The sequence below is a fragment of the Juglans regia genome, chromosome 1 (genome assembly GCF_001411555.2).
Source record: "Juglans regia cultivar Chandler chromosome 1, Walnut 2.0, whole genome shotgun sequence".
Taxonomy (NCBI): domain Eukaryota; kingdom Viridiplantae; phylum Streptophyta; class Magnoliopsida; order Fagales; family Juglandaceae; genus Juglans; species Juglans regia.
This window is the reverse complement of record NC_049901.1, coordinates 7,945,505-7,960,022: the sequence shown is the minus strand read 5'-3', so window position 1 is coordinate 7,960,022 and position 14,518 is coordinate 7,945,505. Positions and strand designations below refer to the sequence as shown.

Below are 14,518 nucleotides of genomic sequence, written 5' to 3'. Positions count from 1 at the left end.
TAAAAAGTCAAATTATTTATTATATTTTATATTAAAATTTAAAAAAATTATAATGATGAATTAAGATGAATTGAGATAAATTTTTAAAATAAACAAAATTTATTTATAAATTTATTTCATAATTTAATTTGAAAAATAAGAAAATTCGACTACAAATATCATATTATATATATATATATATAAATATATATTTTGCAAGAATTTGGAAAAAGGGTTATATGATTGAAGTTATTTTTACTTGTTCATCTGAATTGAATGAAGATGGAAAGTTAGGATGGGACATTCAAATAATGTAAAATTCTAATAAATGAATGTTAATTGGTATATAATTTAGAAAAGTATAGATAGAGGTACCAATAACAATTTCATTTAGGGAAATTAATTAATTAATTAATTTTTAATTTTGTTTTTTCGAACCAGTGAAAAATAATAATCGGATCAACATTTAGTTGAATCTGAAATCAAACTCAAATATTCTCACTTTCACAAAATTCAATATATATATATATATATATATATATATAAAGAAAATCCTAACTTTCGAATTCTTAAAAATGCTCCTTGTATGCCAGGTGGGTTATACTTTCTCTAGCTTGCCGCCGTGGGAAATAGTGTACTCGTCAGTATTTGGGCAGACAGTAAGTTGAAGTTCTCAGATCTGCCTCTCCACATGCAAGCATACCCCCTTTAAAAAGTTTTCGAAGAAATGAATGAGTGTATTCAATTTATATAAAAAAAAAAAATTTAATTCTTTAATAATAAATTTCATTTTTTTTTAAAAGAGTATTTGTCACTTGCACATTCCGTAAATATAACTGACATTTTTGTGATTATAGTAGTGTTTTTCTTTTCCTGCATTGTGATTATGGTAGTTAATATCTAGAGATTTGTGCCATTAAAGTTTATAGGATTGTGCTACAGTCACCGAGATACATCACCAAAAATTTATACCGACTGTGTGAATTTTATTTTTATTTTTTTCAAACATTTTTTAAATCCTTTAAAATATTTTTAAAAAATCACAAATTAAAACACTTCCTTAATTATTATAAAAAAAAAAAAAAACCCTTGAATCGGTGATTCTCTCTGTACCCATTATCGGTGGGACTATCATTTCCAAGTTTATGTAGGTTCCCTTCATCTTCCAACCACATTCACTTGTTTACTTGGGGGCAATAGAGATCATGAAAATCATCAACAGTGGAAAGCAGATGAGATTGAGGGCTATCATCCTTTATAATTCCGAGACAATCCTTTATAATTAATTCCAAGTCAATACATCTTTAAACATAATGAAAATGAATGTTAAAAAAATAATAATAAACGGCTTAATTTGGATTGAGAAATACTCTCAATCTATCTCTTCTCATCATTACAATTTTCACAAATTACCACATAAAATAAAATAAACAATTTAACTTTTTCAAATTCTAAAATAATAATAATATTAAAAAATAATATTCTAATAATATTTTATTTAATTTTTAACTTTCATCTCAACTCATCATCTAGACCAAACATTTTTTTTTAATTTTTTATAAGACCATCTAGACCTAACCTACGACCACATTGGACTACATCAATTTCTTTCAGCCGTCCAAACGAGTGTGTTCATAAAGAAAAAGACAATTTATGGTAATAAGCAAGCCATGAAGTACACAAGTGATGAACATTCCTGTATCACCTGAGCCTTTCATTGGGGTAAATTAATGGCCTCAGATATTACATTGCAATTCCAATTCATATTCTCAAACTACTATAAATAAGATGAGAAATTTAAAATGTAGGCTTGGGGGAAGTGCAAAAGATACTTAAAGACAAAAATTGGAGATAGGATTTCATTATAAGAGACTCTGATGTACTTAACAATGAACAAAATATACCGAATCAAAGAAAGGCAACAACTATATGAGGAAATCGTTAACCTGAAATGAAACATGACCAATGACAAATGTGCCTACTTCTGCATCAAAGCAAGCCACCAACTTTCATTGTCTTACTAGCTCCAATACTCTTTACCTGAAGTAGAAATGAGATACACAAACTCAATGAAAAGGGGTAAAATTAAGAGCCCGAATGATATTAGTAATGAAAGGGACGGTATCTCCGCAATCATACAAAAAAAATCCACACCCACCTGATAATAATGACACGTCCACTATTTAAAACTGTAAATCATAATATAACACAAACACACTTGCTCTCCTTTGGTTGGCTTGCTCCTTTCTTTTCTGTTGAATTAGAAGAAGATAAGCATTTTGTCAAAGATCAGGTTAAGTAAAATAGAACTTGAAGTTGGGAAGAAGAGCAGTTAAATGAATATACATAGATAGCCAAGGTTTAAGAAGTCACCATAACTAAAGTGTACGAGCTAACATAACCAAAACTATTTCTAATTATATGTAAACAAGGAATTGGTAGAATGGAGCCATCACTTAGAGGTGACAATTAAAAATAAAACAGCAGTAGAATCGAAATGGAAAATATATTTCTCCCCAACAGAAGAACCTAAAAGGCAGAGAAATAATAGGTCTTACTTTGTAAATATCAGTAACAATTTATGGAATGTCTCAGAAACACTTTTACCTTTATCTGAAGAAGGTGGCTGAACGATGACGTGCATGGTCGTGACTCCACCAGGGATGTCACATAATGGGCTCTGGCACTCCCCTAGTGTTCTGTTGTTCTCCAATATTTTGCCTGCACTTATTAACTTGACATCTTTCACTGTCCTTGGACCATTCTCCTTCTCTAAAAAATCAAAATATAGCATTTATGTATGTATCTCATATAACATTAAAAATCAAGGAATTGCAAGATAGTAGAGAGAGAAATTTCAAACGAAGAGGTCTACTAAGACATAATAACTGACATAGAATAGACAGAAAAGGTGATGGAATTTAAGACCTAAAGAATGCCAATTTTAGTGTTACTCGTGTTATCAAATGCTCTTGGTCCATGCTTAACATTGATGTTCTCATCATCTAGAATATCAAATGCAATTTCAAGAAAGAACTTAATGCACTTGATTTTTACCAAGTATGACTTGCATTTTATTGCCATTGAATAAGGCTAGTCAACGGCAAATATAGATCTCCTTGACCATTACCCAATGTGGCAGTAAGAGCTACAGGCTATTCTTTGCCTCTTGTGGGCAGCTGCCAAAAATGCTGCAGTTTTCAGAAACTTCCCGTGGATCTCGGACAACCTTAATTTCAATATAAAGAATAACTAGCTATCTCTCATTGGTTCTTGGGTCTTATTTCGGTCATACAGCCAATCCCTTTGAGGAAGCATTTCCAATAAAAGCCACCTTCAATGCCATGTTAACTAACCCCTTCTGTGTTAACCAGAGCATTCAAAATAAGTTTCCATAGTGTGCTCTCCAGCAAGTCTACTTAGTTTCTTGAGAGGATGCTGCATAGAATCAGTTTGTAGGATACTGCATCGTCCACTACTTCTGTATTTGTCATCATGATGGTGATGGCTAAGTTGTCTATGAGAGCTCCGCCCCAAAAGTTGGTTAGTGAATTCAAAAGCAATGTAATGCTCTATGACAGATATAACACAAAAAAATTCTTAGTCACTGTACAGCAAATCTGAATGATCCAATCCGACATCTTTACCCCAGATTTCATTATGTAACAGTTGTCACTACTTGTTTCACACTGAAGAACTATGGTAAGATGAAAAAAAGCTTGACGAACAGATGATTATGGAATTAAAATCAAACACACAAAAAACAAGATAACCACCTTTTGGCCATTGAGCAAGAATGCTTTCCTTTAAATTTGCAACACTTGTAGCAACGGGAAAGCTTTTGGGGCCGATATCCGATCCATCAGTCAACCTAAACTTGATCTCTAATTGATTTTGCACCGCGGCCATTCTTCAAAGATGAAAGACACTATTAGACTTTGGGCACCAAAAAGCTTCAGTTGGGTCTTCTATTAACGAATCGATATGTCAATTGGGCTCGCTACGAGGAATTAATAGCGCAGTGAGCAGATTGAATTGTCTCGCCAACATTAATATTTCATCAAATTCCCACCGGGTATTCTGCAAATCTGAATTACGATCCAAAGAATAGAGAGAAGAGTAAATTACTAAATTAAATAGGATTTGTATAATAAAAGAGTCAAAGCCTGGAATTGGAAACTAATACAAAAGGGGAAACAGTATGGAAAGGGATTTGTATTTGCAACGGGAATTTCATTTTATAGCAATGAAAATCAGTAACAAATATGCCCAACTGGGTCAGTAAAGAAATGGTTATGTATTTGCAACGGGAGTTTTTGGGGGCAATGAACTCGACAACAGCTATGGCCAGCCGGGTCTTTAAGAAAACAGGGAGAAATTACGTCCAGTACCAAGATACAAAGCCAGGAAAAGCAAATCGATCAGAAATCAAAAGGAACAATCAAAAGAATTCAATAAAACTTCATGGTCCGTCTTACATGGCTCAGAGACTGATCAGGGTTATCATCTATTCCCCTTCTCCCGCACCTTTTGGTTAAGAAATCCAAGCAACGTATGAGGAAGAAGTCGACGAGCTTCTAATAATTAATATGCTTAAAGTCATAGAGAGGGATCAAACAAGCTCCCAAGGAACGAGGTTGTTTCGGAGTTTTCAAAGTCTATGGTCAATGAAACCAATTTTTCTATCCGACTTGAACAGGCTATCGTATTCATGAATCATTCGTGAATGAATCGTGAAGCGGAAGAAGTATAACCAAATTTACATTTTTTTTTTTTCCTTTTACGAGAGACCTATAAGCCTTCTTCAAATCCTAAGATGACGTCAATTAATGTCAATATACATTACCATACATTACCCATTATTGAGGTATCAATTTATGATTGAGACGTGTTACCGTCAAAAAAAAAAAATATATATATATATATATTATAAAAGTAAATTTATAAAAAAAAATTTGTTATTTGTACTTAAAAAAAAACTTAAAAAAAATTTACTTTTCCACATATAATGATATGTTGAAAATTATGAAATTTTAAATTCAAATTTTGAAATTTAAAAACAAAACTGACAAAATAAGTTTTGTAACTAAAAGTTATAAGTATATATAACACTATTTATTTATAAATTGTTATGATTTCATATGATATATTAGATTTATTTTATAATTTAGTATACCATATCAAATCATATTATTTTATAAATTTATTTTTACGAGATCTTTTTGTGATTATTTCATTATGATTTTGATAAGGTTTAAGAAGATAAGTAGATGCGTACTTGAAATCGAGAGAATCCTTATCCGTTTCAATGATGTGCTACTTGGTAGTATACATTCAATCGAATAGAAGTTGCATAAGCATTTAAGCATGAATGTTGAGTATTTATGAGAAGCCATCAAAAGTCTATCCCCCCTCTAGAATGTTCCTTTAGGGTTTATATGTTCTATCATTTTGAAGTTTTAAATGGTGGCTTTTCATGCCCAAAAGGAAATCAAGAAAATATTGTAGAATTTTCAGAGGGAAAATGTCAAGGGTTGTACATCATGTGCTAGAGTTTCACAAAATTTGACATTCTAACAACCTATATCAAAGGAAAAGATAGTATTATGAGGATGAGCACGTGAAGTTTCAGCAAGAAGATAAAACACAGAGACCCCTGTTTTGTCCTTGGAGAAGAAGAGAAGAGAACACTACTCATCTAATATTCACAACATCAAATCAATTTCCCTTTGCTGATGCTTTCACAGTAATTCATGTCCTTCATATTATACTATGCACTTTCATGTTTGATTGGATTGGCAGCTGATAACCATTCAAGATTCTCCATTTGAGGCTTTGGAAGAATCACCCAAATGTTATATATCTGATAATGCCACTAAATGACACTAAGCTAATGTTAACAGTGCAGATAAATTATTGCCCAACAAACAGTGTATTGTAGTCAAGGAAAAAAGCAAAATGACAAAGGGTTATTAGACCAATAAATATGTGATTATGTGGTGCTGGTTTGTTGACAAAAGGTCTTGAAGAAATAATATTAGGGTTTATTCTGAATGGGTTTCTTGTCAGCACCAACTCACCAAGTTCCATTTATATAAAAGAATCTCTTCTTGAAAACCTCGTTATGAGATTCCAATGACCCAATATCATTCTCCAGCAGTTGACAGCAAAAATTCCATTATGATGATACTCCATACATAAAACCATCTCCTTCGAGCTTTGGATGAGGCGGCGCATGGATTATCGATACTAACGATTGTTCAGAATAAACCCATTCAGGCTCATCGGTCAATGGCTGATCGTTAAAGAAACAATGAGGGCAAGGACGAGCTTCTGCAATTGATTCCTTTCGATGACATGTTGAATACACTGAATTGGGTACCAAAAAATACATGCACAATATACTACTACAGAACATTTTGAAACTATCGTTAAAAGCATACAGATGGAAGAAAGTTCAAAAGAATTTTCTGCACATTTCAATGTCTCTCGTACATAACAGATACCGATTTATAACCTAAAAAAGTTCCTCATTTAAATGGGACCTGCAGAGCAATCTCATGGCCTACCCCTAAAATCCACCGTAATAATAGCAATGAAAGGGGAAAAATGGGTACTAACAAAAATGAAAACAACAAAAGAATAAAAAATCAAGGCAAAGAAACATTTCTGGGCTACTGGGGGAGCCTCACAGAAGATCTGTTCTAGCCTTCCTCGTCCATTCACCATTCAACACGAAGGGCATTAACATCAGTACCTTCTATCTTTGTATATTTTCACTTTATTTCAAAATATGCTCTAAGAAATCAGGCAAGACTCCCCCTGGCAGAGGACCAACAATAGTAGCCTTTTCTCAACCAAAAAATAATGGACGGACTGCTATGTTACAGATTGAAAGAATGAATCTCATGCCGTGATATTGATGCCGGTCCTTGTTTGCAAATGCGAGTGAATCTGGACTTTGAAAGGTCTGACCTTTTGGCCACTTTTCTGCTAGTCTTCTCAAATAAATCTCGGAAAGAAATTTGAACCTCAAAAGATTCGTATGAAATCTGTATAACTCGGATCTTTTTCCCAGCCCCTCTCTCTTGTTTATAGCTCCTCTAGTTGATCAACTACGACTCCAAGATGTGGCAGTTCCTTATAAAATCATTGGTGTAATTGACATGCTTGGTCCAAAATGGTCGGAGATGCTCCAAGCCAATCTGCAACCATGGTTTAGATTGGCCATTATAGTGGATAACTGCGGCTTTTTTTACACTCTCAATGTTGGTGTTATTCTGATAGCCCAAGCCAAGCATGTGCCACGATGGGTCAATTGGGTGAACATGACCTTTAAATGCAATCAAAGCAGGTGGTAAGGTCCCAAGTTTCCACATTGTCAAGTTTGACTTCAGATTCTGCCACATACAAACCCAGAATCCAAGTTAAATGGTGGCAGGTCTATAAGTTACTTACAGTTGGGTAAGAAATTGCAAAACCTATGAAATACAGTCAACAATAAAACCCAGAAAAAAATGAACCAATTCAATTTGAAAAATCAGTTCGATGTTGAAACTCAGAGTTCCTTAATAAATTACCATCCCACTAGCACTTTTCATCAAGAAAAGGGTAGAAGAGATCAAAAGCTTGAAATTTTATATTTGAAGTGACTTCAAAGCAAACAGACCAACATTTTGCAAAATCCAGAATATCGTAATGAGCTTAAGTTGCCTGAAAATTATGCACACTAAGTGTAGTAATCATATATCTGCAAAAAGGGTATCCAGGAAAGAACTTCATCTTTTCTCTAAACCCAGAGGCTAAAAGGAACATAAAACAAGGTTATGGCCCCATCAATGGATCGGGCATAGACACCCCTGCCAAATAGAAAGATGATATTATATTTCCTAAAGTCAATATTTTCAATTCCTTCATAATCCATAACTTAAAATACACAAACGGAGGGAAAAGAAAACAAATGAGGTGCATGTTTATGGATGCTTATAAACAAGAATAAAAACAGTTAGCAAGTAAAATGAATTCTTGGGTTTACCTCTCTCAGCCAAGAATGATATGTTTCTCTTATATTTGTCTTCCTCCAAGCACTAAGATCAAAGATATTCATCCCGTAAGCCCATGCACATTCATCAGGGTCCAAATTCTTTGATATGAGAGGATGGGAAAAATTGAAGTAGTTCCTGAAATGCTTAGACATTACCCACTCATCTTCACCTTTACAAGTTTCAACAGCTCCATTAACTTTTCCCTCAAGGTCAATTTCCCAAAGTGGAGATAAATCACGCTGAATCACAACATCATCATCTAAAAAGACGACCTTGTCGAGGTTTGGAAAGAGCTGTTCAATACACATAAAAAGCATAATTATTTCGGAATTAAAAGGGAAAAAATAAACAAAAGGAGAAAGAAGGGGAAATTTTATACAGAACAAAAAATACAATATAACAATTGCAAATCTTAGGGGACACAATGTTATTGTTCTACGTTCCAAGTGTACATGGATTGTCAAAGATCCCACTTCACTGGGTGATATAGTCTCCTTCCCCCTTCTCAACTACAAATAAGATTGAAAGGGGCCAGAAAAAGAATGATTGAGCACCTTTTGATTCACTCTCCATTCTCTCTTACGTAAAGCTCGCCCTCAAGCCTTGGACAACCCCTTTTTCAAATAGAGCTGAGTGCCAAGTTTCTAATGATGGGAAGCGCACAATTAACATTCAAATTACTTCAACAGATCCCACATCATCATCCTCTAGAATAAAAAAATCTCTTTAGAGAAAACAACTACCCATCACTAAGAAATCCATGGGTTCTTTTTCCACACTTGTCTCCCATCTATATATCATTGCATAGTCTAATTGAACACATGATTTTATGAAGAAGTCAGAAAAATTCAGTGATTTGAAGTCAGCCCTGTCAATACATATTCAACCAACAATCCGAGGCCATCCAATTCTACTAGAATTTACAATACACACTTGAGTATATTTGCACACACATAACTGAGAGCAGACAGACTCAATCATGTACCTAGTCTTTCTCATCCGAGAAGATGAAGTTCTTGGCCATTGCTAATGAGATACGTTAGTCATTAATGTGAAGTAAGGATTTACAGGTGTGAGAAAAACTTTGGCCACATAACTGCCTTGGGGCATACGAAGCATTAACTGCCTATGATATCATGCATCAGCATTATTTTCTCATTTGTTTCTTTTACCTTTATTGAACTAACAGGATCGTATGTTATAGGTCCCCAGAAATCAAATAAGGGAAAAGAAACAGTATAAATCACATGCAATTACCTCGGGTATATATATGCGAAGATGATTGAGTAAGGATATATACTTAGGACTTCTAGCTTGTAATTTTGAAGCAAATGTTCGTGGAGTAGTATCACTGAGGTTGGCCCCTGCAACATGATTACCATGGTAGTAATTCCTGATTCCATTTTGGTTCTCTACAGCTTCAAGTACTGGAACATTTTCTCTTGTTAACCAGTCAAACTGGTGAACACCTTTCACTTCAACAATAGCTGGGGAGATAGGATTTAGTGCAAACCATGAGTGCATACCCGCATAAGTTTTCTTGTCAGTGATGACATGGAAGACAATCTTTTCAGGTTTTTGAGATGACTGGACAGTAGAAGCAACAACGACTGAAGCAGCCAAAATGTTATCAGTTGACAGGATAAAGTGGTGATAAGACTTGTTAGAGAGCAAAGGGAGTAACTCTGGAGGAGGCAATTGTTTGCGTGCATGGGCATTTGAGGAATATTCATCAGTCAAACGAAGAGACAGACAGTGGATCCCTTTTGGAATGGAACTAGCTGCAAAGTGCTTGTTCATCAGCTCTGAAAATTTAGATTCCCTAATCTCCCTTTCAAATTTCTCCATCTGTGCACATGAACATGACGTTAGTTGAGCTTGTGCTAACTTATCTTAAGATTTTACATTAGGAAGGAAGGAGGGGTGGGAAGTAGCACAAAGATTTTAATATGCTTTGTGAAACCAACTTGCAAGGTTAAAGGGTCAAATTAAGAAAGAATAGCACAAAGAATTCCACTTTAGACAGCAGATGCTGAAATTATGCTTTCTAACGCTTCGTACATCCACTAAACTCAAAACCTGATGGTTGCAATGAGGGCATGTAAGGTGGGAACTTTCTCATCAGCGCCACTCCATCCTTAGTCATTCTTTGTAATCTCATTAATTAAGGAGAATGACTACCATTAGAGCAAATTGTTCCAAATAAAATACATTCACCCAAGAGAGTTTCTAAAATGTTAATGATACTACCAAAGGATCTAACTTGAGCAAAGACCAGGATTTCATATAACCTGGTTCATACATCTTAAATGATTTCAAAGGTTTATAATTGGAAAACCTAAACAAACCGTGAAATTAGAAAGAATCATTCAGGAAGACCTCAGTTTCCAAAAACCCTATGTCCTATCAATAATATATTATCTTTACACAATTATATTCGTCACGTGAAACATACCATAGCCCTTAACATGAAAGCGAAGGTCCTTGCATCATACTGGTTGTTCTTCATTTCAGAAACAAGTTGACTAAACGAAGCTGGCAGCTTGAGACCATGTGGGATTTCCTCAGCATTAACTTGATTAAGAATCTTGTAAAAATCTCTAACCAATCTCTGCCGCACCATCACCGCCACAGCAAGGATCCAGCATAAGTTAATACATAAGCATTGTAGATGTAAAAGAACAATTGAAGATTTCCATCAACACTAATTAATATGAAATTCAAGTGTCAGGAAAAAGTTGCTTACTCCTGAATCATCAACCCTACCAAGAAACCTTGGTCCCAAACGCCTGCCTAAACAATCTGCAGCACAGAAGAATGAGAATGAATTCGTAGATCCACCATAAACTGTATGATATCATTTCAGGAAATAAATCCTAAACCTTAACTGACTACCATGGATGCTACAAGCAGGCCAGAGAAAGCAAACACAATCGAACCATATAATAATTAATACACTGCAATGTATGTTCAAGTTTATATTTAATGCAATGATAAAAAAGGGGCAACATTGAGAAGAAAAAAAATGAATCAAGGAAGAACCAAATTTTTACAGTCAACATTTCGGCAAATAGTGAAGTTGATGCTAGCAATATGAGAAAGAAAATAAGCTTTGATAAGCTTTTTTATAGATAAAAAGTAGGCACTGTTAGATGCAAACTGCTGGGAAATCAAAGCATGTTGCCTAGGAGGTGACCCTTTTTAGCAATTGATAAGAAAGAAGATTATAAGTCATAGAATCATAATGAACAATTAAATTCAGATATAAAGATGATGTGATGCTTGAAAATGTACAAATAACCTATGAATTTAGTGACAGGAAATAATCAACAATGTTCTGCAAAACAATACGTGTCTAAATTGGATAAATACATATGATTTCTTACTTCATAATCAACTTCAATTAAACAAAACAAGAGAAACTTATAAAAGAGATAAACAAACTTAAACTGACAGAAATATCAGATTTTGAGATACATCAATTTCGATTAAAACATACCAGAACTTAATATTCAGATCAATTTCAATTAGTCCAATCTGATTAACAAACCATCCAGCTCAGTTAGACATACCCAAATGACAGATCCATCAGATAAGCATTACAATGAAAACCACCTTCCAACTCAATTAATAAACCAACTGCATCCTGCTAAACAAATCATCATCACAAACAATCTACACATGGGCATTACACCAAAACCAATTCAATCCAATCAATTAATAAAACCAATCATAATTGAGCCACGCAAATAAACATGACAAATATTCACCACATGGGCGTAACACCATAACCCAATTCAACTCAAACAATTGACAAAACCAATCAGGTTCACATGCCAAAACACGGCCACTACACAACAACCCAATCAATTAATTTACAAGACAATCATATTCAGCTCTAAACTCAATATCACATCTAATCATCACCGTTTAATATATCTGCCCTAATTGACATGCCAAAACACGGCACTGCACCAAAATCCAATTCAACCCAATCAATTAATGAACAAGACGATCGTATTGAGCTACTAAAATAAAAATCACATATAATCACAACATGGGCATAATAAAACAACCGATTCCACATCAAGATCTATGACATAAAACCCTGACCAAACCAATATGTAAACGAATTGGACCAAAAATTGGGAATGCAAAAGAATGAAAAGTTGATAAAATAGAGTACCAAATGAGGAGCACTTGTTGACACCTTCGAGGGTAACAACGGCAGTGAGAATGAAGACAAATGGCAACAAGAAAGCGAGGATCAGAATAGTGTGGAAGAGGGTCCTATAGGAGATGTGGCGAGCTGCGACCTTGATCTTCATCAATTTAATAAATCCATTGCTGCTAGAGATTGTGATACTTCTCATGCTAGGAGAGAAATGAAGCTGCATCGTCGTCTATGCAGCCCCACCACTGCACCGGAAACCACTACTACGCTCCTACCAATACCGACTCGACTCGCTGCACACACCTCCACCAATGGTCCCAAAATCCTCACCATTAGATCCTATCCCACACCCACAACGACGTTGACCAATTTCAGATCTATTTCTCTGGGTTTTTCCGCTCAAGACTCTGTTTCTTGTTGGTCTTCCACGAGACCGCATTGGAGATTAGCAAATGGGTTTTTGAGAACTCAATCACTGATTTGAATCAATCAACCAAATCGGGCTTCTGGGTTTGGAACAGCTTCCTCTCTCACAGATCAATTGGTCTTCACACGGAGAGAGAGAGCGAGAGTCAGGGGAAGAGAGAGAAAAATATGGGGTTTTCTTTTCTCTTCTTCTTGTTCTTTATTTCTTTCTTAGTACGTGAGGTGCCTTTTCATTGGCGGATCGCCGTCAGATCTAATAAATTTCATTTTCCCCAAAAATAAACAATAATTAATTAATAAAATATCAACTCATTGTTTAAGAGTTAATGAAAAAATTTACACTTCTACGCATCATATTTTTTTTAATTTTTATTATTTTTTTTATCAAATATTTAATATATAAATAATAAATAGAATAATTAATTTAATTTAAAAGAAATAAACTCAAAAAAAATAAAAAAATAAAAAAATATAATATAAAAAAATTGAAAAGGTTATATAAGATTACTCTTGATTAATTGATACTGCATAAATTTAAATTAAAAAATATAATATATTTTAATAAGGTAATCAGAATTTTGGAGTCAAAACCGTGTTGGATTTGATCAGAGAAAAAGAGAGTAGAAAGAGAACAAACTACAAAATATGTGGTAGGGGAGTTTGACCCTGAGCTTTGGGTAGATGAGGGGAACCAAGGAAGTCGAGGTTTGTTTGGATGCCTCCGATGTTTATGGGGAAGCTGAGGGGATTATGTGGATCTTGTTCATCTCTTTGGGCAGGAGATTAAAAAACTAAAAATGTATGAGTGGCGCTAGGGCCACCGCTCCCAGCTACCGCTGGGAGCTACCGTTAATGTAATTGTGAGTTTTATTTTTTTTGTATTTTCTTTTTTGTATTTTTTTAATACATTTAAATATTTTTTAAAAAATAAAAAAATTCATAATATTATTAAAAAGTACTTACTTAATCATTAAGTAAAAAAAATAATAATAAAAAAATAAAAAAAGTAGAGCGGTAAAAACCATTGGTAAAACTCATTGGTAAGAGTAGTATTATTCAAAAAGTATTGAGGTCAAATGTTTTTATCATGTTTGGACAAGTTTTTAGTATACCAAATGGGATTATGGAATATAAAAATTTTATGTGCAGTCACTTTTTATGTATTTTTTGTACACTTTACTAATGTAATTAGTTGCGTTACTTATTTTTAATATAAAATAACTGTTTTAACCAATCATATCAATGGAGTGCACAAAAAATAAGCAAAAGTGACCTAATATAATAGAACTCCATGAAATAAGACAGACAAGCTTCTTTCTTTTCTCTGCTGGCTGCAATGTTTTGGCTTGGAGTCTTCAAACCAAGTTCAATCTGGTCGATTTATTGCTAATTCATATCAGTTTGAATTCCTTTTCCAGTGGGTAACTCCCAGTTTTATTAGTCCTTCCTTCCGATTATTTTTTATTAGACAATGAAACAGAAAGACAATCCTAATCAATGGGCCTCATAATAACATTTATGTTTAGATCTGATCATTTAAAAAAAAAAATTATGAATAATGAAATCTAGGAGGAAGAAAACGTTCTCAGTTACTTGAACAGTCACGAGCTTTTAAAACCAGTTTTCAGTGCATTGGACCAATCCAGTCGTTTACAGAGGACCGTCCATCTACCTCACCTGTCAGGAATTTAATCCAACTTTGTTGCAGAACAGAGGCACTGGTGCAACTAGTTGGACCACTCTGCTCAAAATCATAGAGCAATTCAATTTTTTACCACGACAAGAATGCATTGATAGTCAAAAGACCCAACAAACCAAAACAAAAAACAGACAGAAAAACATCGTGTATAGAAATCCTAAATAGAAAGTTTGTACAATGCCAAAGCAAATCCAC

At 34.1% G+C, this 14,518-nt stretch overlaps 2 protein-coding genes across 3 annotated transcripts; both read right to left on the bottom strand.

Moving 5' to 3' along the window:
- Positions 1-1,811: 1,811 nt before the first annotated feature.
- On the bottom strand, positions 1,812-4,732 carry LOC108988240 (membrane-anchored ubiquitin-fold protein 1-like). Its single transcript, XM_018961451.2, has 5 exons — positions 4,458-4,732; positions 3,756-4,067; positions 2,587-2,751; positions 2,138-2,231; positions 1,812-2,019 (listed from the first exon to the last, which is right to left on the bottom strand). The coding sequence occupies exons 2-4, from the start codon at positions 3,886-3,888 to the stop codon at positions 2,176-2,178; spliced, it is 354 nt and encodes a 117-aa protein (XP_018816996.1). The 5' UTR covers positions 3,889-4,067; positions 4,458-4,732; the 3' UTR covers positions 1,812-2,019; positions 2,138-2,175.
- A 1,657-nt stretch (positions 4,733-6,389) lies between these two features.
- LOC108988184 (probable galacturonosyltransferase 14) lies at positions 6,390-12,802 on the bottom strand. 2 transcript variants are annotated; one of them, XM_018961333.2, is made up of 6 exons: positions 12,211-12,802; positions 10,771-10,826; positions 10,480-10,635; positions 9,282-9,872; positions 8,015-8,317; positions 6,390-7,379 (listed from the first exon to the last, which is right to left on the bottom strand). In XM_018961333.2, the coding sequence occupies exons 1-6, from the start codon at positions 12,419-12,421 to the stop codon at positions 7,095-7,097; spliced, it is 1,602 nt and encodes a 533-aa protein (XP_018816878.1). In that variant the 5' UTR covers positions 12,422-12,802; the 3' UTR covers positions 6,390-7,094. The 2 variants fall into 2 exon arrangements, with proteins under 2 accessions (XP_018816878.1, XP_018816880.1); XM_018961335.2 differs by having other exon boundaries at positions 12,235-12,802.
- Positions 12,803-14,518: the final 1,716 nt, after the last annotated feature.